The following is a 23,777-nucleotide window of genomic DNA, read 5'->3' on the forward strand; positions in this document are numbered from 1 at the left end:
GTGCGCTCGGGAACCCACATGAACAAAGCCATGATAGGTGGGTCGGGACCTGGCAGAGATGCAGCTGAGTGGAGCAGAGGTGTGCGTGGGGAGTAGTAGAAAAAAGATTGGACGGAGAGGCTGATACTGGAAGAGAGACGTTTACTACTATTAAGTCCTGCAGAATTTACTACTGCTGCATTTATTAGAATATTATGAGTAGGTTATTATGAAGGAATAAGTTAATTTTCTAGAGAAGGAAGATAGAACATAGCAAATTTCTGAGTTTTCATGCTGTATCTATAATAACATTTAGAAATATTATTTAGAGACAGGCTTGAAGTCACCCAGAATTTGCCTAAAGAAGTACAAACACTTTCTTTTTAGGTGTCATAGTTAATGCTTCCAGAGGTACATAATATCATTAAAGCTTAGTAGATAATAGCACCAAGAGACTAAATTTCTTTGGTGTTAAGAACATTATAAGTAATAGCTGTAAAAAATCAGAAATAGGTGTGAAATTATATTAAGTATTGTTGAGTGTCATGTGCTTTTTTCCTCCATTATCTGTTACGTATGAAACCTTTTCTAATGTTTTCTGAGTTGTACCCTACATGGTCATGTGGATTTTAAACTATAATTAATTGCTGGATTTAATTTGCTAATCCTTTATTTAGGACTTTTATATTTATCTTATGGACTGAAAAGTCATCAGTGATTACTAGGATTCTCTTTTCTCCGATAGTGTATCTATCCTAGGACAAAAGTGCACTTTATCTTTATTGCTAGATCCTCCAAGTGTGCTGAAATGCATTAGGACTAGTAGGACTACATTTCTAATTGGGGTATTGAAAGCTTTGGATTCGGCAATGGTAGCTGTTTTCTGGTCAGGACCTTTTCCATATCATCCCAGTTCATCCCACAAAGGCTGTCGACCACTCCTCGTGTCCACCTTACTACTTCAGAAATGATTGATGTGGCTTAGGCGCTGTTGTGTTTCGGTGCTGCAGCTGCATATCCCTTGGCGAGCAAAATACCTTTTGCACTGTCTACATAGAGCTTTTAGTTTAAACAAATACGTAAATAAATGTGAAGTTTCAAATTGTTCTATGAATAAAAAATAACTGGATACCATGAGCCAGTATTCACCAGAATGATTTAGATAAAGAGTCAGAGAAGGCTTCTCGGAGGAAGCAAGAAGGCAAGTGATTGGGTTCATCCAGGTGAAGGGAAATTTCAGAGTCCTATTTATTGTTTTGCCTTTTGCATAGTTTGTAATTTTATCATGTATTTATCATTTAAATAAGGCAACTTGCTGTAGTCCTGCCTTTTTACTTATACATGTTTTTGTTTCATCCAAATTATGCCATGATACTAGAATCAATTTCCAGTGAGTTTTATTTTGTGACAACATTTGTGTATATGCTAAGTGAATGAACAATATAGGTGGTAAAATATTTTAAATGATCTCTATATCTGAAGTCGAAATTGGGAGATTAAAATTGTGGCTTTTTACTTGTTTCAGAAAATTCATTGTCTAGTGTTGCAAGGAGTAGAACAAGGTAATTGATTTCAGTAAAATAACATCTAAGGGATGTCCTGCACTAGGTAGAAGTTGGCATCATTGTTTTAATTTGCTTTGGAAAATGACCTTTATTCAGTGTGTGTACACTTGCACGTAATTTCAGAGCTCCTTCCTACTGTTTCCAGAGTGAATTGATCTGCCCTAAATTGTTTGCTCTCGTCTGTAATAAGTTAGAAACTTTTAAAGACATGTTTGTTCTTTTGTGTAAGTAAATAGTTTAAATTATTACTGAAAGGAGGCTTTATGACTTAAGCTAATCCTATATCCACATCATTTCGATAAGTGATAGCGACTAAAACTCAGAGCAATTTAGGATTTATTTTTAAAATATCTTTTCCTTTGCCTAGTAGAACGTTCTAGAACTTTAGTCTGAGCATCATCTCAAAACTTCTTCCTGATCCTGTTCTCCTTTCCTAAATATGACTGTCTTGAGAAGATATGCAATTAGGAAGTGTGTTTTCTCTCTTTTGTTGTTTTTGCTCCTTTTTTCTTTCTTTCTGAGCCTACATACAGGATATTAGGTTGCTTATGATGAATGCTCATTGTATGTAACTGTTCAATATTTTGTCCTTCCTTTCTTCAGAATGCTACTCCAAATTCTAGACAGAGAAGCTCAAAATAATTCAGAGACTTTTTTGTTTCTTTCAAGAATTTGACCTTTGTTTAAAAGGTGGAACCTGATCTACCTACATTGGAAATCACACAATTTTCAGTCAACTTAGCTCTATCTAAAAACTACTTTCAGTATTATTATAATATCTGTGTGAAAGCTCCCACAAAATCAAGGAAATAAACAAAACTTTTAATTTAAAACATTATATACTGAACCAAGGAAAGTCACTTCCAATAACAAAACCTAAAGTGAGCCAGAAAAGTTATTTCTATCATTAAACATTTTGGGACACAATTATTATAAATATTATTAGAAACACAATATAAAATAAAGTGAAAACTTTAAAGTTCTTGACAACATAGTTTTTTGTTTTTGAGTTTTTTTTGGTAAGGAAGATTGTCCCTGAGCTAACGTCTGTGCCAGTCTTCCTCTGTTTTGTATGTGGGATGCTGCCGCAGTGTGGCTTGATGAGTGGTCCATGCATGGGATCCGAACTTGTGAACCCTGGGCCACCAGAGTGCGCGAACTTAACCACTACGCCACCATGCTGGCCCCTTGACGGCATAGTTTTTAATAAGGAGATAAAATGATGAATCTTAGTATTAGCTACTGATTTGCTAAAAATATAGCTGTATAGGAATGACCTTTAAATTTGTTTTGATATTTCCACATAAGCACATAAAATTGTGTGATAGAAGTCTTTCATGATATTAGTGGAAAGTGATAATCATTTGTGATTGGTTACATTTCATTTGATGTAGACAAAAATGCTATAACATTTCTTCTTAAATATAGTCAGTCTTTATTCATGGATTCTGTATTTGTGAGTTCACCTACTCACTAAAATGTATTTGTAATCCCAAAATCAATACTCATGGTGCTTTCACAATCTTTAGCAGACATGTACAAAGCTGCAAAAAGTCTGAGTTGCCTGATGTGTATGTGCCCTGCTGAGTCAAAGAAGGTGATGCTCTGCCTTCTTGTTTTGGCTCTCATTCTGTAAACAAGCATCCTTTTTGTGGTCTATTTAGTGTTATGTTTTCCACATTTTTTTGCTTTTTCTTGGTGATTTTGCTATTTAAAATGCCCCCTAGGTGTAGTGCAGAAGTGCTGTGTAGTGTTCCTGAGCACAAGAAAGATGATGTGCCTTACAGAGAAGATACATGTGTTAGATAAGCTTTGTCCAGCCATGAGTTACAGTGCTGTTGGCCACAAGCTTAATGTTTGTGAACCAGCAATGTATATTAAATGAGATGTCTTTAAAAAGAAACACACATATAACAAGGTTATCTATTAATCAGTTGATAGAAATGTTGTGACCCGAGGTTTGAAGGAACTTAACCCTGTATTTCCCCTAGGAGCTATGATTCAGTATTTGCTAATTCAGTTTTTATGGTGATTTTATAGAACATAACTACTGGGAATGAGAACCAACTATATCTAGAATAAAGCTTTTGAGTTTAGTAGTGTTTTAATGTATGCAACTTTTCTTTTTATCAAGGATTTAAATAATCAGGACAAGTAATTAAAGTTTACTCTAAAACTATGTAAAATCTAAAAGTCTCTCTGATTCAGCAAAGATAAAATTGTGTTCCATATGATTTGACCTTGGTTTTATATTCTGCTCTCCTCACCCAAATAAGCTTAGTTTCTTATATCTTTTTCTTACAATTTTTTTATTCTTTTTATATAAGACTAATTTCTTATATCTTTTTTTACTCACTGAACATTTACTTAGTGGTTTTGTTAGGCACTGATGCCACAAGGAAAATATTAGATAGGCATCTTTTGCGGGTTATACATAGAGGGAAACTGTTTTGATATGGAGTAAAGAGTACTGTTTTAAAGAGTTCATTGGTTGATATAAAAGAAAGGCATTTAACTAAATGGAGGAATAGAATTATAGAGTGTTTGAGAAGACTTTTCGGGAGAGCTGGTATCAGAGCAGAGTCATGAAGAGAAATGGGAATTAGCAGAAGAACAATGTTCCAGCCATAGGAATCTGGATGCGCAAAGCCAAGAGGAAGCCAGAAGAAATCTCTCCCCTTGGAGTATCAAAAATAGTTCAGTAGAACTGGAAGGAGCATAATGTACAATGTCAGGTGGAAGAAATGTCTAGAGGTGAGTGGAGACTTTGACGCAGAGAGCATGTCTGGGGTCTGTTGAATGCCTTGCTAAATTTAAGAGGCCTGAACTTCAGTGTCCTGAAGGTAGCTCAGTAAGGTGAACTTATCAAAATTGTGTTCTGGAAAAATCTTTCTGACATAAAATAGAAAACGGATTGGAGTCAGGCAAGACTGGTCTCAGGAAGACGGATTAATTGAATTTTTTATAATCCCGGCGAGGAAGACTGAGGACCTAAACTAAGTAGTAGCAATGACAATGGGTTAAAGAAATGAATTAGAGAATTGATGATTAATGTGACTTCGGGCAGGGAAAAGTGTAGTCAAGAATGTCTTCAGAATTCTGTCTTAATGACTTGGTGGTGCTGTTCTCTAAGCCAGGGATATAAAGGTGGAGTAAGTTTGGAGTAGATAGTGATGAGTTCAGTTTGCACTTGTTGTGTTTGACATATGTGTCAACCCTCTCTTGACGTTATATTCCTGCCCAGTTATCTTCTCATTTCTCTCTTTGGTATTAACAGAAAAACTTCCCAAATGAGTTGTCAGCATTCATTGTCTTCACTTCCTTGCTTCCAGTTCGCTCTTCAGTCTGGTTTCCGTTCCCACAATTTCAAGAATACTGTTTTGCTCAGTGTCACCAATGACCTACATGTTACTAGATCTCTCTGAGGTATTCGGTACAACTCATCACTCTCTCGATCACAGACTTCTCTCTTCTTTTCTATGAAATTACACACACTCCTGAATTTCCTCCTTCTTCTCTTTCTCTGCTTCTCAGTCATCTTTGCTGGTCCTTCTCTGCTTGACCTCGAATTTGGAAAACCCCAGTCCTGGTATCTTTTCTCGTTCTCATCTGCTCTCTCTCTGTATGTGGTCTTACCCAGTCCCATGGTTTGTTTAATTTATTCTTAAAATTTTTAAGGAAAACAGAAAGGCAATAATATATGCTCATGATTTCAAAAAGAAAATGTAGTAATAACAAAGGATGTACGGTGAGAAATCAGCCTTGCCCTCATTCCTGTGCCCTGGTCTATCAGCTCACTTTCCCACAGGCAGCCACAGTCCCCAGTTTCTTGAGGTCCTGCCAAAGATAGTCTTTAGATTTATAAGCATGTGGGTCTATATATCTTTTAAAACTTTGTAAATGGTAGCATTCTAAATATATGTACCATTCTCTCCCTTTCCTCTTTTTTACTTAATATATCTTAGAGATCATATTATGTATAGACTTGCCTTTTGTTTTTCCTAATGGCGCTATAGCAGATCTCTTACTATCTAGACTCTTATTATCTAAAATCAGGAACCAGAAACATTTGGATATGAAGGGATACTTGTATTTCATTGTGTCCTGTATTAAAATGTATTTAACTCCCCCTCTTTTGAGAAAGGATGTTTTCATCTTCAATTTTTACATATGATACAGTGAATATCCTTTCAGAGATATAAGTGTGTGCTCATACAAGTCAGTCCAAAAGAAAGATTTATAGAAATGGAATTGCTGGGTCAAACTGGATGTGCATTTGAAAAAACATTTTATTTTTTTCCCATTTTTCTTTAGAGTGAACTGTTACTAGAAACAGGTGGGTTTTAAAGGTTATGTGCGAGTATGTGTATATAGATGCATAATGCAGGTATAAAGATAGGGAACACGCATATAACTTTCCGTTAAAAACTGTTTTCTGGGGGCTGGCCTGGTGGCGCAGCAAAGTTCACACGTTCCGCTTCCATGGCCTGGAGTTTGCCAGTTCGGATCCCCGGTGCAGACTTATGCACCGCTTGTCAAGCTGTGCTGTGGCAGGTGTCCCACATATGAAAGAAGATGGGCGCAGATGTTAGTTCAGGGCCAGTCTTCCTCAGCAAAAAGGGGAAGATTGGTGGCAGATGTTAGCTCAGGGCTAATCTTCCTCAAAAGAAGAAGAAACTGTTTTGTGGACCAGCGTGGTGGCCTAGTGATTAAGTTTGGCATACTGTGCTTCAGCAGCCTGGGTTCAGTTCCTGGGTGCAGACCTACACCACTCATCAGTGGTGATGCTGTGGTGGTGGCTCACATACAAAAAAAGAGGAAGATTGGCGACAGATGTTAGTTCAGGGTGAATCTTCCTCAGTAAAGAAAAAAAAAGAAAAAACAGTTTTCTTTTTATTATGAAAATTTTCAAACATACAGAGAAGTTGAATGATTATACAGTGAACAACTCTTTACCCACCACTCAGATTCAGCAATTGTTATCTTGCCATATTTGCTTTATCTGCTATGTTTTATTAACCATTTGATAAGTCATAGACATCATAAAAGCCCACCCCTGAAAACTTTGATAGGAATTTTCTATCAATAAGGACCTTTTCCTATATAACCATAATATAATTAGCACATAAGACAACAATAATTTCCTGGTATATTCTAGTATCTCATACGTATTTAGTTTTGCAGTTGTCCATAAAATGTTTTTTGTAGCTGTTTTTCTGCTGAAGATCCAAACAAGGCTCATACATTGTTATTGGTTATTATGTGTTTTTAGTCTCTTTTAATTTAGAGCAGGTTCTACAAACTACAATTAGCTGACCAAATCTGGTCTGCCATGTATTTTGGTAAATAAAGTTTTGTTGGAACACAGACCCACTCGTTTGTATTGCGTCTTTCACACTACAGCAGCAGACTTGAATGGTTAGAACAGAGACCATCTGGCCTCCAAAATCTAAAATATTTTCTATTTGACCCTTTACAGAAAAAGGTTGTGGACTCCATATTTAGAGCTTTGGAACAATTCTCTCACCTTTTACATTTTTTCCCATGGCGTTGATTTTTAGAATTGACCTAACAAATTGTTTTGTAGACTGTCTCACACGCTGGATTTGCCTGATTTTTTCCCTCTGGATCATTTAATTTTTTCCTCAACCTTGTATTTTCTGAAAACTGGAAGTTAGATCTGGCAGCTTCAATTCATGTTCAGTTGTTTTCTTTTTGCTAGAATAGTCATGGTGGTGTTTACTTTCTATGGCATCACATCATGATGTATATATCTGGGTACCCTTTAGTGATGCTGAGATAATTTACAGCATTCACGTGGAGTATCAGCCTTATCCTCCTTTTCACAGTTCTGCATCAGTCTTTTCCCTGATAGCTTTAGCATCCACTGCCTAGATCCATTATTTGATAAATGATGATTTTTTAAATTCTAATATTACGCCTGCATATTTATTAGCTTCTTTCCTTCTATGAAGAACTTTCCCTCTTCAGCATTTGTTTAGGCATTTATTTTTATTTCAAAATTTTGAAGAAAAAAAGTCCTGTATTTGTCCTTCACAAAGGTTTTGAAAATAGTGTTCATGTACGCGTTCTCTTGTTTACATAGTTTAAAATAAAAGTAATTGTTCATTTGAAGTCATGCTTTTGAGTGTGTGTCTGTGTGTGCATGCAGTTTGAAGACAAGATCGAGGAGAGAGGACACCAGAGGCTGCTGCTTTGCGTTTCATTGAAAGGTCTTTTCCCCCTTTTCTGTAAGACTAAAAACAAAAATTTAAAATTATAATTCTAATTGTTAAACATGTATACTAGTGTCTAGATGAACAAACAGTCTGAATATGATTTGTATTTTAGATACAATCTTATATTGAAAGAATATTGGTGTCATTTGAATTTTTGGTTAGCGTAGAGATGGCTAGTTGTAATAACTAAACCAATTGGAAACTGAAATCATCTTCCTTGTAAAGCTGGCAGGTCATATTAATAGAAAGTCTGAAAATGAGTAATATAGACAAGTAAATATAATATTTATTTCTTCCCTCATTGGCTTTTTTTCTTAAAGGAATCAATGGGAATGATATCTTTTCTAAGGTGATCTCATTTCCAGTCAGTTTTACATTAAATGTAATATGTGTATATGTTTGACCTCCAAAACACAATTTTTCTTCAACAATTATTATTCACGGCCCACTTCCTTCCAAAAGAGAATTGTAATGGCCAAAGGGTAATGTTTTTTTAGCTTCATTGAAATATAATTGAGATATAACATTGTGTAAATTTAAGGTGTACAACATGGTGATTTGATACACTTACATATTGTGAAATGATTACCACAATAAGATTAGTTAACTCAGCCATCACCTCACATAGTTACTTTTTCTTGTGGTGAAAACATTTAAGATTTACTCTTTTAGCAACTTTCAAGTATATAATACGATATGTAATAAACATGCTGTACATTAAATCCCCAGAACTTACTCATCCTATAATGGAAGTTTGTACCAAAGTGTAATTTTTTATGTCTAACAATAGAGGATTCATTTGAAAGAATTTTGCTTTGGAATAGCAGTAATCAGTCTTTAAACATTATACTGGAGAGAGAAGCATTTGATGACTTAAAGACGTAAGAAAAATGTTTCGCGTGTGTGTCATATACATTGAAATAAACTGGAAGAAATATTCTAGTAAATGTTAACTATCTTAACTATGGTTATCATCTTCGGGTGGTGAAATTATGAGCATCTGTAATTTCTTTGCGTGTGTGTGTGTGCATGCCTGCTTTCCTCTATTTTCTGATTCTTCTCTATTTGTATACCCAGGAAACAATTTTTCATATCAAAACAATTGTCCTTTACTCAGGTACATAACACAAGGAAGACCTGATTTAAGAATATTTTAGTGTTTAAAAAAAAATTGAATACCCAGTACAAGCGCACAGCGGGTTTTAGTGTCTGGCATAGATTGCAGTCTTCGGCTGCTTGGTAGCTGTACACACACAGATCAAAGAAGCAGGAGGTCTGCTGGAAGCTGCACAGCCTGCCTTCCTCCTCCCCGTCTCTCCTCTCCACAAGCTGCGGTTTTTATCCCGTGAAGAGTCCACCAGGAAAGTTCACACTTTCTCATTCCTTCTCTGTAGGTTCCTTTTCATCTTCTCCTTTGCTAACTTGTGTACTAGGTGAGGTCCTCACATCTTTTCTCTACCGTCCTTCTTTGTAAAAAGTGCGTTTTGCCTAAAGGAAGCTACTTTATCTGGGGGGGCTAGGAAAGGAAGGATTGTAAGAGTGGGACCCTTAGGGGGTTAACATAGGAGTCCAAGCAGTATGACCTGATAGGTGGTAATCCTGCAGAAGCAGCTAGTTAATTAGTTCTGTATAGTTGATGGTATTTTAATTGAGTAATTGGAATTCATAAATAAGGAATTTTAATTGTAGCTGAAAAAGGAGCCTTCAGTAGCTTAGTTTAAAGTGCGTTGGGCAGGTTCTAAGCTGACATTCACATGTGAATTACCTAAAAATAACTGTGAGCCTCAGATTTCCATTCAGCGTAACTGGGACTAACAGTGGGACACAGTGGCTTAAGCATCGTGTGTCTACCACCTGCTAAGCACGGAGTTTGTATGAAGAATTGTGTGCCAGCCACTCAAGCTTCTGCAGGCCAGGCTAACGGCATAGCCTGAGACTGGGCAGAAGCGCCCAAGCACATGGAAAGCAGAGCAAGTCCTAGAGCATTTTGAAGGGGTCTTAGGGAGATGGAAGGAGAGCACTGACAGACAGCACCAGTGAGACTGCACGTCTCCACCATTACCTCCTGCTTTTGGGACTCTGGCTCTATACAGGTGCTCGAGTTTGGCAGAATCCTCGATAGAGAAATCATTTCCAGTTAGTGAAACTCTGAGAGATTTGATTTGTGATATCAGAGTATTGCTGATGCAGGCAGAGGCTGGGAAAAATACAGCATCACAGTAGCGCATCATTTAAAACTGAGGTGAATCATGGTTACACTGCTCAAATCAGTGGTAGTTCCTAAAATTCAAGTAGTCTTTTACCCAGAGTTAAACACAGTGTTCAAACAGTTATCTCCTCAGGACTCAGCAGGCCCCTGTGAGAGAAGAAGATATTGACGGTGGTCCAGACAGTCATTCTGGTGGCCGTCTCTGCGTATTCAGATGTGGTTTGCCTGGAAACAAAGACTGCCAGCCTTTGGGGCGTGATCTTCAGCTTTTAGTTGTATCCATAGCCCATTACTACAAAATAACAATAGCCACTGCTACAACCTATTTGGCAGTTAAGGCAGGCTTCGTAAAGTGCACGGCCGGCTGGCTCAGCCTCACCCCTGCTGCTGGCCATGGGAGTGGCACTGTGGCAAACTTACTCCAACGTGGCTGTAGCCCATTTGCCATTTGCTGAGATGGCATAAGACCCTGGAAATGGTTACCCTTTTGTATTACGTGCTAGTAAAGGAACTCTATAGCAAGGTGAAAACAGAGAGTGTGTACTTTTTTATGTTCTTCAACTTTATATTTTCCACCAAATTCTGCCTTTATTTCTTTAGTTCTCTGCTCCCTGCTAATAATAATCAGTGCAGAGAGCCCACATTTTCATTGTTATGTTTAGTTTGGATCTTCACATGTTAGGTAGGAAATTATTTACAAGAACACATACAGAGGAAATGAAGGGTCTGGAAAATAGGTAACAAGAAGTGATTCAAGAGAAGATAGCACAAGATAGGGCTTGGTATAGTATGAGAGATGTTAGTGGTTTACACCCCTGGTTTTTATTAGCGTTACCTGGGGAACTTTTAAGAAATACAGATGCCTAGGCCCTACTCTGAGAATTTCTATTTTAATTGATCTGAGGCAGGGACCAGTGTGTGTGTGTGGGTATTTTTTCCCCTCCACTATCTTCGTAGATCATTCTATGTGTAGCTAGGAATGAAAACTGGTAGATTAGTTTTTCTCTGTTTAGCTCTAGAAAGCAGAACTAGTAGCATTAGGGGAAAGGTACAGAATAGAAAGTTCCAGCTCATTATAATGAAGAATGTTCTGGTAATTAGAACTTTCATCTAGAAATATTCATGTGTACATGAATTAGCCACTTGTGAAGGATGCTGTGAAGATGACTACTTTGGATAACATGTAGGATTTAATCGTTCCTTAATTTAATTTAATTTTTTAAAAACTTTTTATTGATTATGATAGTTTACAACCTTGTGAAATTTCAGTTGCACATTATTGTCAGTCATGTTGTGGGTGCACCACTTCACCCTTTGTGCCCTCCCCCTACCCCCCTTTCCCCTGGTAACCACCAATCAGTTCTCTTTGTCTATATGTTAACTTCCACCTATGAGTGGAGTCATACAGAGTTCATCTTTCTCTATCTGGCTTATTTCACTTAACATAATACCCTCAAGGTCCATCCATGTTGTTGTGAATGGGACGGTTTTATCCTTTTTTATGGCTGAGTAGTATTCCATTGTGTATATATATACACACCATATCTTCTTTATCCAATCATCAGTTGATGGGCACTTAGGTTGCTTCCACATCTTGGCTATTGTAAATAATGCTGCAGTGAACATAGGTGTGCATGGGACTTTTGGAATTGATGATTTCAAGTTATTTGGATAGATACCCAGTAGTGGGATGGCTGGGTCATAAGGTATTTCTATTTTTCATTTTTTGAGAAATCTTCATACTGTTTTCCATAGTGGCTGCACCACTTTGCATTCCCACCAACAGTGTATGAGGGTTCCTTTTTCTCCACAATCTTAATTTTATTTTAAAAAAAGAAAGCGGGTTGCTGTGTTTCTGTAGATTTGGTGTGGAGTGTGCTGAGATCAGTTTGGAGCATAGTGAGTTTGAGGTCTCTGTGGGACATCTCGGTGGAGAAGTTAGTTGACTGTCTGGCTCTGGAGCTCAAAGGAGAGACCTGACTGGGTAAAGGGTGAAAAGTGTGGTTTCCCAGAAACCACATTGTAAGCGGAATAAATAGAAGTAGAATCGAGAGTTCCACTGAAAAGATGGTAGGGGAAATCACCATCTCCATACTATTTGTCATTCTTGACCCATTTCTTACTTTAAAAAAAAATTTTTTTTTTTGAGGAAGATTAGCTCTGAGCTAACATCTGCCACCAATCCTCTTCTTTTTTACTGAGGAAGACTGGCCCTGAGCTAACATTGGTGACCATCTTCCTCTACTTTATGGGTGAGACGCCTGCCACAGCATGACTTGCCCAGTGGTGTATAGGTCCACACCTGGGAACTGAACTAGTGAACCCCAGGCTGCCAAAGCAGAATGTGCAAATTTAACCGCTGCACCACTGGGTCGACCCCTGACCCATTTCTTATAAACTTACTATGTATTAATAGTGATGAACAAGACATGGTCCCTGTGCTCATAGAGCTTATAGACAAGGAAACTGAAAACTGAAGAATCTTTACAAAATTGCGTGGCAACTTCTTCAACTGTCATGTGTCAGGTAGAGTGCTGCAGTAGAGCCCAGGGTTGCACCTGGCTTGTAAATTCCTCAGGAACGTCCTCTATGGTACATCTAAAACGAGTGACAACATATGCAGACATTGGGGTTAATGAAAAAAAGAAAGATCCTGGTGTTGATTTCTCAACCCAGAAAATAAAATCTTGGAGAAAGTTTTCCAAGATCTCTTTTATTTATATTTTGCTTTTTTCTCTTTTGCTGTCCCTTCCCTTCATCTCTTAAATTTTCCTGCTTTCGTAACGTCAATACATATTACCAGTTCTTGAATAGAGATATTTTGTGATAAGCACTTACTCCTTAGTATCTGATTTTTAAATTTGGTCATGTATTCTCAAGGACTCATTGAAAATATGGTATTAATGTAACGTTAACGACCACAGATACCGAGAGGCGATTCAGAAATGGGATGAAGCGCTCCAGTTCACCCCGAATGATGCCGCCCTGTACGAGATGAAGTCACAGGTAACGATTGTGAGGAATTTCCCTTTCATTATGAAGCTGTGCTATGTTTGTGTGGTGAGCCAAAATAGTGTTTTCTTTTTCAAAGACAGTTTATTTGGGGAAAAAATGTTGCCATGTTATTTATGGCTCTTCCTCATGCATCAAATTAGAAATTCATTTACCTTTACAATGAAGTTAACTGTTATTTCAGCCTAACTGTGGTAAGATATGAGCAGATGGATATCTGTAAAGAAGTCACTGGTGATCTCTTAAATAAATGGAGTGTGTTTGCTTTTCTTGGGAATTATTTGTAGTGGATTTAGCAATAACTTAATTTCTTTAGAATGAGGATGAATTGGATTCTGGATGATGACATTTCCCTAAAAATGGCCTAATCCTTAGCAAAAGGTCAGAATAGACTCAATTTATTAGTAGTTTAAACATAACATTTGTCCTTAAAAATACATTTCTAATATTTTGTGTGAAAGTTCACAGAGAAAACCTGCGAGCACTTGGGTTAGGTTAGCCACGAGACTTAAAATCTCAAACAGCATTAAACGTATTTTTGGCAGGGAATAGTTGGAATTTAGCCTTGATCTACACACCTAACAGACAGCTTTCAGATGATGATCTCAAGCATAGGGCACATCTTTTATCAGCTTTGATTTTAGCTCATCTGGGAAAAACCTAAATAATTTATGTCTACGAAATGAAGTGCTATGAGGACCTTCATTTGGATAAGACTTTAATTTTCAATCTTGAATATATATGTATATATTAACGGCAGGATGGGGCCGGCCCCGTGGCTGAGTGGTTAAGTTCGTGTGCTCCACTTCTGGGGCCCAGGGTTTCACTGGTTTGGATCCTGGGCCTGGACATGGCACCGCTCATCAGGCCATGTTGAGGTGGCATCTCACATGCCACAACTAGAAGGACTCACAACTAAAATGTGCAACTATGTACTGGGGGAGTTTGGGGAGAAAAACAAAAAAGAAGATTGGCAACAGTTGTTAGCTCAGGATTTGTAGAAGGCAGGATTTGTAGCTAACTGTATGAACCGAGTTGTTTAATTTGGAGCCTGATCATGATGGTTATATCACAAATCTTGTGAAATACAAATTGTTCCAAAGATTATAGATAAAATCCAACCCTTTCCTATAATTAAAATTCTACAACTTTCTGACTTTTCTGGTTCGTAGGGTTTGAAAAACCCTGTTGTGGGGAGGCCTGTGGAGCGTAGAAATGATTTTTATAGCAGGAAGATGTTCACTGGGGACAGGATGGGTGGTTGAACAAATTTAAATTTACCTAGTTTAACAGCTAGACCTGGGGTTCCCTAAAAACCGCATTGTAAGTAGAATAAACAGAAGTGAAACTGAGAGTTCAAATAGCTCTGAGCCATCATGGCTAGAATATGACCGCTTGGTTTGGACCAGATGGACAATAGACTTCAATACTAGAAAGGGAATAGTTTATACTTTCATAGTTACTTCAAGAGTAGAAAGAAGAATATAATTCCTGACTCTGAAAGGCAGAGGAGAGGGCTCAAAACCACTGAAATGCTATGTTTACCAGACTAAAAATATGTTTTTCAAAATGAAAAGCATTGCTTACGTATGATTATCCATTAGTAGTTTGCTAGTGTATGAATATTACCGACAGGTTTTTTTTCATCCTTTTGGCTCTAGGTCCTGATGTCTCTTCACGAAATGTTCCCAGCAGTCCATGCAGCAGAAATGGCTGTCCAGAGAAATCCACACTCATGGGAGTCTTGGCAGACTTTGGGACGAGCTCAGCTTGGCTTAGGAGAGATAGTCTTGGTAAGGAAGTCAGATTATCGTAATACTGAAATTTTATTTTGGCATGCTTTTGATCAACTGAACCAAAAAGTAAGTAGTCATTTATCAAATCTATGCAAAAATAAATAGCAGATTACCTCTTAAAGATATTAGCTCATAAACACAGATCAAAGTAATTACCAAACATCTTTTTCCATTATAAACACCATTATATCAGGGTCAGAATATTTTTCAGGTATTTAGCATCATGAAAGTTAAAAAAAATTTAACATGAAACGTTGGCATTTGGTAAACTTTATTTAGATATAAAATAAGGAATTTCTAGGTTAGTTCTTTGCATCGTTAAATTTACCACATTATAAAGTGATATAAGTATCACCATGGAGACAAAACCAGTAAAAGATTATGTTAGGGAAGGAAAAAGTAGGCTGGGAGAGTGATGGTGATAAATCTTTAGACTGAGAAGTTGCTGGCTTAGTGAGGAGAAAATGGGGAATGGTAGAAGCTTTTGAAAATGAAATACTCATGTAAAGTTTCCTGTAAACTGGTGCTTAATGCCTTTCTCAACTTGCCTGGACTATACCTTGTAGGTAGCAAAGGCTAGATGGGTGAGAGGTGGCTGTGGGGACTGTCCTATTTTTGTTTTTGTTTTGACTGGGCTATATATACCCGACAGCTAATTTCCTAAAGCATGTTTGCAAATCTAATATAGTGGTGCCAAATTTCCTCTTTGTCATTAAGTAAATTAAGACTTTTCATGCTTTTTTTTTTTTTTTATGATAACTTTATTGTATTTTCTGGGTATACAAGGTAAACACAATCAGCATAGAATCTTTAAAATAAGCAGATAAACAAAATGCCAAAACATCCCTCAAAATCCTGATTACATAGTTATGTAATTTCTTCTTGTTTACCTAAAATTTTGGCGTGAACTTCTTTTCCTATTACTAAATATTTTGCTGTAACATTGAAAATATCACTGTAGTATCGGGATAGCACCAATTGCATAATCAACACTATACTTTTGAAAGTATACCTTTTCTTTCTTTTCTTTTGCTACTATAAACAGTGCTATGAAGAACATCAATACAGGTGAATAATCACATCTTCCGGTCACTTTTTTCATTCTTGGACCACTCATAAATCTTATGGCATCTCACTTCTCAACAGCACTCAGAGCTGGTGACCATTCCCCCAGAAACACTCTCTCCTTCCTTTTGATGGCTCAGGATACTAATGTCTTTTCTTTTTTAATGACTGCTCCTTTTCTCTTTTGTAGCTCTAGCCTCCTCCACGAAATATTAAATGTTAGAATTCCTCTCACTCTTCTCATTTTAAATTTTCTCCTAAAGCCTTCTTATGCACACCCATATGCTTTTTTTTTTTTTTTTTAGTTAATGTTATGATAGATTACAACCTTGTGAGATTTCAGTTGTACATTTTTGTTAGTCATGTTGTGGGTACACCACTTCCCCCTTTGTGCCCTCCCCCCACCCCCCCTTTTCCCTGGTAACCACTGATCTGATCTCCTTATCAATATACTAACTTCCACCTATGAGTGGAGTCACATAGAGTTCGTCTTTCTCTGACTGGCTTATTTCGCTTAACATAATACCCTCGAGGTCCATCCACGTTGTTGTGAATGGGCCAATTTTGTCTTTTTTTATGGCTGAGTAGTATTCCATTGTGTATATATACCACATCTTCTTTGTCCAATCATCAGTTTCTGGGCATGTAGGCTGGTTCCACGTCTTGGCTATTGTAAATAATGCTGCGATGAACATAGGGGTGCAACGGACTCTTGAGATTTCTGATATCAGGTTCTTAGGATAGATACCCAGTAATGGGATGGCTGGGTCATAGGGTATTTCTATTTTTAACTTTTTGAGAAATCTCCATACTGTTTTCCATAGTGGCTGTACCAGTTTGCATTCCCACCAACAGTGTATGAGGGTTCCTTTTTCTCCACAACCTCTCCAACATTTGTCGCTCTTGGTTTTGGATGTTTTTGCCAATCTAACGGGTGTAAGGTGATATCTTAGTGTAGTTTTGATTTGCATTTCCCTGATGATTAGCGATGATGAACATCTTTTCATGTGTCTATTGGCCATATTCATATCTTCTTTTGAGAAATGCCTGTTCATGTCCTCTGCCCATTTTTTGATCGGGTTGTTTGTTTTTTTGTTGTTAAGCAGTGTGAGTTCTTTGTATATTATGGAGATTAACCCTTTGTCGGATAAGTGGCTTGTAAATATTTTTTCCCAATTAGTGAGCTGTTTTTTTGTTTCAATCCTGTTTTCCCTTGCCTTGAAGAAGCTCTTTAGTCTGATGAAGTCCCATTTGTTTATTCTTTCTATTGTTTCCCTCAATTGAGGAGTTAATAGTGTCCAAAAAGATTCTTTTGAAACTGATGTCAAAGAGTGTACTGCCTATATTCTCTTCCAAAAGACTTATTGTCTCAGGCCTAATCTTTAGGTCTTTGATCCATTTTGAGTTTATTTTGGTGTGTGGTGAAAAAGAATGGTCAATTTTCAATCTTTTGCATGTGGCTGTCCAGTTTTCCCAGCACCATTTGTTGAAGAGACTTTCTTTTCTCCATTGTAGACCCTCTGCTCCTTTGTCGAAGATTAGCTGTCCATAGATGTGTGGACTTTTCATGCTTTTATTGGCCTTTTACGGTAAAAAGAAAGCAAACAAAAAAAAATTTAAGTTTCTTTAAAGGCTAAAATTATTCATAAGCCCTGAATTTGACTTTACTAGAAATGGCTTTAGTAAGTTGTGGGTAGCTTAGATTTTTCTGGTACTCTTGTAAATGTTTCATTTTTTTCTGTTTACAAAAAAAGAGATGTTTGTCATATTCTCAGAAATAAGAAGTAAGGGATTTTGATGAGAAAATTGATGGGAGTAAAAAAACTTAAAAGTAATAATCTAGGGGGCTAGCCTGGTGGCGTAGTGGTTAAGTTTGTGCATTCTGCTTTGGTGGTGTGGGGTTTGTGGTTCGGATCCTGGCCGTGGACCTACACACTGCTAAACAAGCCGTGCTGTGGAGGCATCCCACATACAAAATAGAGGAAGATTGGCACAGATGTTAGCTCAGGGCCTGTCTTCCTCACTGAAAAAAAAAAAGATAATCTGAAATGAGATTCACAGTGACAGAAACCAGTTTAACAAAATGCCATTTTCTTTCCTTGCCATTTAACATAGCCATCTTTTCTCTTTTTTATGTAAAGACTTAAATCATACCAGAGTTGGAAAAAAGAAATTCAAGGAATTTAGTTTTCTAATAGGTTAACAGGAAAACAAACAAAAACCTATCATATAATACTTTTTCCCCATTTCTCCTTTATTAAAAACTTGCAAGTCATTATCTCTTTTGCTTGTAAGTGCCTGTGGTAATGGAAAAAATCTCTAGGACATAATGTTTAGCAAAGATTGTCCTATAAGGAAAGAAAATATATTACAGATGAGACAACAGAGATCCTTTGAATCAACCAATAAAATTATTCAACATTTTGGTTTCTTAAATAAGTACTAGTTGTTCAACTGTTATTTTTTCCTATTGATATGATTCTGTCCATTAATACTGTGAAATTCTTGGAGGAATTAAAAGTGTTATTTTTCCCCATTTAATGTAATTTTTAGGACTCTACTTAAAAAAATTTAAATTTATAATTTTTATGTAAACTTAAGCTGTTCTTTTGAAAGACTGGAATGGTTTAAAAGAATGACTTAAAATGTCATAATGAAAGGATACTATGAAAAATATATTGAAAGCGAGCTAGATTTCTAACATCTAACGATTCTTACTATATATACCTATGGACAAAAACATAAAAAATATACAGATAAATAGAACAGGTAGTAAATTAAGTCAATAGCTGGGTATATCTCTATGAGTAATTATTTAGATTTATTATGAGTAATTATTTAGAGTTGGGTGTATATGTTGGAAAATGATTATAGCTTTGGTTTGTTCTTCATTTTCTAATTCTTTGAGGTGAAAAGTTAGATTTTTTTACTTGAGATCTTTTTTATTTAACGTAGGCTTTTATCATCATAAACTTCCCTTTTAGTTCTGCTTTTGCTGCATTCCATAGTTTTAGTATGTTGTATTTTCATTTTCATTTGTTTCAGGATATTTTCCAATTTCTCTTTTGATTTCTTCTTTAGCTCATTGGTTGTTCAAGAGTGTGTTGTTTAATTTCCACATATTTGTTAATTTTCCAGTTTTCCTTCTGCTATTTTCTAATTTTATTCCATTGTAGTCTGAGAAGATACTTGGTCTGTCTGCTTAAATTTGTTAAGACATGTTTTGTGACCTAACGTGTCATCTATGCACCTAATGTGTGATCTGTCCTGGAAAATGTTCCATCTGTGCTTGAGAAGGATGCGCATTCTGCTGCTGTGGGTGAAATGTTTTGGATATGTCTATTAGGTCCCTTTGGTCTGTAGTGTTGTTCAAGTCTTCTGTTTCATATTGATCTGTCTGGATGTTCTACCCATTACTGAAAGTGGGGTGTTGAAGTCTCCTAGTATGACTTGATTGCTATTTCTCCCTTCAGTACTGTCAATGTTTACTTTTTGTGCTTAGGTGTTCTGATGTTGGGTCCATATATGTTTGTAATTGTTATATCTTTCTGGTGAATTGACCATTTTATCATTATATAATGTATGTCTTTGTCTGCTGTGACACTCAATACATATTAGCATTATTATGATATAAGTTCTTGGCTTCAAAGGTATTCATTCCTGGTACCTTCCTGATCAGGGTTTAGCCCAGGAAATCCCCAGATTCATATATTTACTTATCTGCAGAAGCTAACAATGCATTTGCCTTGTTTTGAATTATAATATCAGTACTTCTACTTTAATGGACTTTTAGTACTCATCAGCAGTTTGTCAGATTTCTTTCACACTTCCATAACTTTTTGTTTTCTGTTCGTTAGGGCACAGCCCTAACTTCCATCCTTACATTCTAGTAAATTAAAAGAAAAAAAGTTGTATATACACGGATATTGTGGACTATATGAAATACATTCATTTTTTAAAACAAAGCAAACAAAAACTGACTTTTTTTTACCCCTAGGCAATTCGGAGTTTTCAAGTAGCCCTTCACATCTACCCAATGAACCCTGAAATATGGAAAGAAGACCTTTCTTGGGCAAGAACGCTCCAGGAGCAGCAGAAGGTAGCACAGAGGATTAAAAAAAGTGAAGCACCAGCGGAAGTAACCCATTTCTCACCAAAGTCAATTCCTGACTATGACTTTGAAAGTGATGAGATTGTTGCTGTTTGTGCAGCTATTGCTGAAAAACAGAAGACCATCTCAGCAAATAAAACAATGGTGATTGTGTCGGCCTCTGGGACTGTGGAGACGGTAACTGAGAAGGAAGATGGTGCTGCCCCACCAGATGGCTCTGTTTTTATCAAAGCCCGATGAAGCATAGCAGGAATTCTTTGAATCTGTCTTTTTGATTGCCACTTAAAGTTGTGAGCATAGGGACATTTACTCTGGAGAAATAGGGGAAAACTCCTGTTTGTAAAATAAGTTTTTCAGATGAAGCGTATAAAAATAAATGGTAGAAGTATTGTATAGTGTTTGGACTATGCATTGATAAGTTATGATTTAAACTTCTTAAGATTAGAATTCTGAGTCTAGTGGTTTTTGATTAATAAACTTAATTTAATCCAAATATATAAGTGAGTACATTTTAAAGACACAACTTGCAAGTGGATTCTCGAACAGTGAATAACTTGATGGCCAGTGTTATATTAAAATGTTGACTTGTTGACTTTTGTTTTATGATAAAGGAAGTGGGTGATTTCTTTTCCTTTTAGAAATATACTGCTGTCACTATTCACTCTTCTATTTTTCTTGTTTCATTAGAGTAAGTTTGTCACAAAGCTTGAATATTTTTGAAAGTCATTTTGATTCAAAGTTGTCATTTGGTTACAAGTGGAATCTTTGAAAGTTCGGCTGAAAATGCATGCAAATGTGTACATTCTGAACATTTTCTGAAGTTTCTCCTAATTCTGATTTGTGCTTACATTTTGACTTTAAAATTATTATAACAATGGTACTTGCCTCCTTCACTATTTGTTAGATGTATAAAGAACTGGTAAACGTTAGAATGATGGTTTTATTTTTTTAATTGTTAAAGTAGGTAGAATAGTTCTTACCGCACGCAAGTCGTTTTTAAGATGTGCGTCTTTGAAATGAATGGCTCCTATAGATACATCGTAACAAATTGTACTGCTGTCTTGTCCCAGTCAAAAGCAGTATTTTCTTCTTCTTATTTTTAAAAGCTTAAAAACCTTGAAGATAACTTAGCTCTTGCTTATAACTTTCCAGCTGATAGTTTGGAATTCCTTTTCTAGATAACTTTTTTGGAACTACTCAGTGAAATGAGAAATAATCACAGTTTTGAATAGCTAAATTGTATCTTTCTAAAGATAAAAAGCAGGGTTGTTATTATTAAAGTGCCACTGAGTGAATAACTTAGGCACAGCACATGTGGAAACCGAAATGTGACTTATGGTACAGGCCCATGAGTAGAGAAGGATATGATATGTTGAAGGAATATTTCATTGAAAGGCCACAATCACATCCCCAAATCAATACTGTCATTGCTAATGTGAATTATAATTTTTATCCTACATATATTGTAGTACAATTATATAAACTGCTGGACGCTGATACTTCTGACACTCAGGAAGCTATTATTGGTGTAAAATTAATTTTATCCTTGTTAGAGATGAAAGTAAGTTACTTTATTTTAAGGAATCTTACCTTACTCTCTTGGAGGATGTGAGTAACGGTCTACATTTTTCTGAGATGATTTTTAAAATTTTTATTTTAGTGGAATGCTTCTCTCTTTTTTTCAGAGTTGGAGAAGTCAGCGCTTGCCTTGAAAAGTATATTTTCCCCCAAAGTTGTATCGGAAAGTTAGCTCTGGTCAGAGAGGTTAGTTTTAGAATGATCCAGAAAACCAAATATTAATTATATTTTATTTTGTATAATAAGGAATATCCTCAAAGGGTAGATAGTTGGGTATCTAGAGAAGTGAGCACTTACCATTTGGTATGTTGTTTTGAGTAATAGGTGTTTGTTTATTGTGTAATTTGTGAATAAATATTTTTTCTGAATTTTAAAGATTTGCCTGTTGTGTTGTTAGCTTTTTAAAAATTAGATTTATTTATTTAATTTCTTTCTTATGTGACAATAAAATATGTAAAGCACCTTGCATGGTGTCTCGCATATGAAGTACTTGGTAAATGCTAGCTTTTTCTTTGAAGAACTTGGATTAGTTTGGAAATGTTTAACCTCAGTTTCTTCTGATTTTAAGAAAGCAAGACAACTTCTTTGTAATCTTTTCCTTATCTGAAAGTGAGACATCACTCCTCATATTACAGGACAGATGGTTATCAGTTGGAGGTTCTTCTTGTTGTAAGCTCTGTGCCTTAGCCCCAAAAGAGGCAGGAGCCAGAGTGGCGCGCACGTAGCCCTAGCTTCTGTTGAAGAACCTAGGGTTTCCCACATTGGCATTGCTAGGCCAGGTTAGTCACTTCCTTGCTCAGATAGAAGAAATAAGAGGTTTTAGACATAAGTTGGAGGAGAGAAAGAAGTAGTCAGTCATGGAGAAGAATGGCAGTTCATTTCTCCAGGCCCCTAAAAATGCTTGGCTAACACTCTGGTACGCACAAGGAGAAAAATACATGCATTATTTTATAAGGATGTGAATACTGATATAAAGACATTTACTAAGTTTGTTACATAGAATAACACATCCTTTTGAATCTGAAAGAAAAATAATTGATGTTCATGGTAGTGACATAATTAAAGATGTTTAATACACTTTCTGAAAACACTAACACTAAAATTATACTGAATATAATTTGCATTATTCTTACTTGAAAATTGTATGGCAGAGACACTCATTAGATAAAACACTACACATCCAGACCATGCCTGATAATTTGAGAATCATATATTATTTTCTAGACAACTTAGGTTATAGAGTATTTATCTTAAATGTGCTAATAAATGCTATGTAAACATTGAAAAGTTTAGATCGCAGGACCTAGATCTACAATTGGGGCCTATGTACAAAATTTTATGGTGGTAGTCTAAATATAAGAAGCTTTTAAATTGATGTTATATGGCAAAACTATAATGAGGACATAATAAAAAAAACTGTCTCAGAAAGCTAGAGTTTCCATAACTGACCAGTATAGCCTTTTCAGTTTGAAAATTATGCTTTATGTAATATCAAAAGCTTGTTTCACTGCCTTTCCCAGCAGTAGGAAAATTGTCAATAATTTCTTTAATTTCAGGCTTCCTGGTTCAGAAGCCCTTCTAAATCGACTGTGGACGTTGATTTCGGGACATACATGTGATCTAAATGAGTTATGAGTTGACACAAGAACCATAGTTTCATAATTATCTTCAAATAATGGATATACTAAATGTGGTTTTTATTTTCCTGAGAGAGGATTATTAAACTGATGGTGTATTTTGTAACTGCTGGCATTTTAGGATTGAGAAAGTAATTTTTTTTAACCAATAAGAAAATACAGAAATTTGTAAATGACTAATCATTGCCAAAGTAGATTAAAATGAAATATATCCCTTTAGTCACTTGCAATTAAACATGCCCACTTGAACGGAAGAGAAGGGGTGGCCCTATCGCTGGTGTACCGTGAATTGTGCCTTAATGTGTGTTATGTGTGAACTTCACCAGCTGTGTGTGCCAAGCTGGAAGAAAGGTTGAGAAATGCTGATCTCCCCTTCATTGGGATGGCAGAGGGTGGGATGGCTTCCTTTCACAGTGCTGCTTTGGATACCATTAAGCAAGGAATCCTGATCTCTCCCTTCCCTCCTCCCTCCCACCTCCCCAGGAAAGGGAGCTTAAGATAAAGAACTGGACATACAAGCCCCTTTCTCCGCTTTTTTGGATGTTCCTGCAGAGATCCTATGTTGTAGTCTCTTGGCAGACCTGTT

At 36.4% G+C, this 23,777-nt stretch overlaps 1 protein-coding gene across 1 annotated transcript in view; it reads left to right on the forward strand.

Annotated features, from left to right (window-relative positions):
• Positions 1-21,929, forward strand: part of TTC33 (tetratricopeptide repeat domain 33) — a 40,642-nt gene extending 18,713 nt beyond the window's left edge. Inside the window, exons 3-5 of the mRNA XM_001499030.7 lie at positions 12,917-12,998; positions 14,666-14,797; positions 19,863-21,929. Of these exons, the coding sequence (XP_001499080.1) occupies positions 12,917-12,998; positions 14,666-14,797; positions 19,863-20,216 (568 nt within the window). The 3' untranslated portion in view covers positions 20,217-21,929. The remainder of the gene's footprint in view (positions 1-12,916; positions 12,999-14,665; positions 14,798-19,862) is intronic.
• The last annotated feature ends 1,848 nt before the right edge of the window (positions 21,930-23,777 follow it).

This window comes from Equus caballus, chromosome 21 (genome assembly GCF_041296265.1).
Source record: "Equus caballus isolate H_3958 breed thoroughbred chromosome 21, TB-T2T, whole genome shotgun sequence".
NCBI lineage: Eukaryota > Metazoa > Chordata > Mammalia > Perissodactyla > Equidae > Equus > Equus caballus.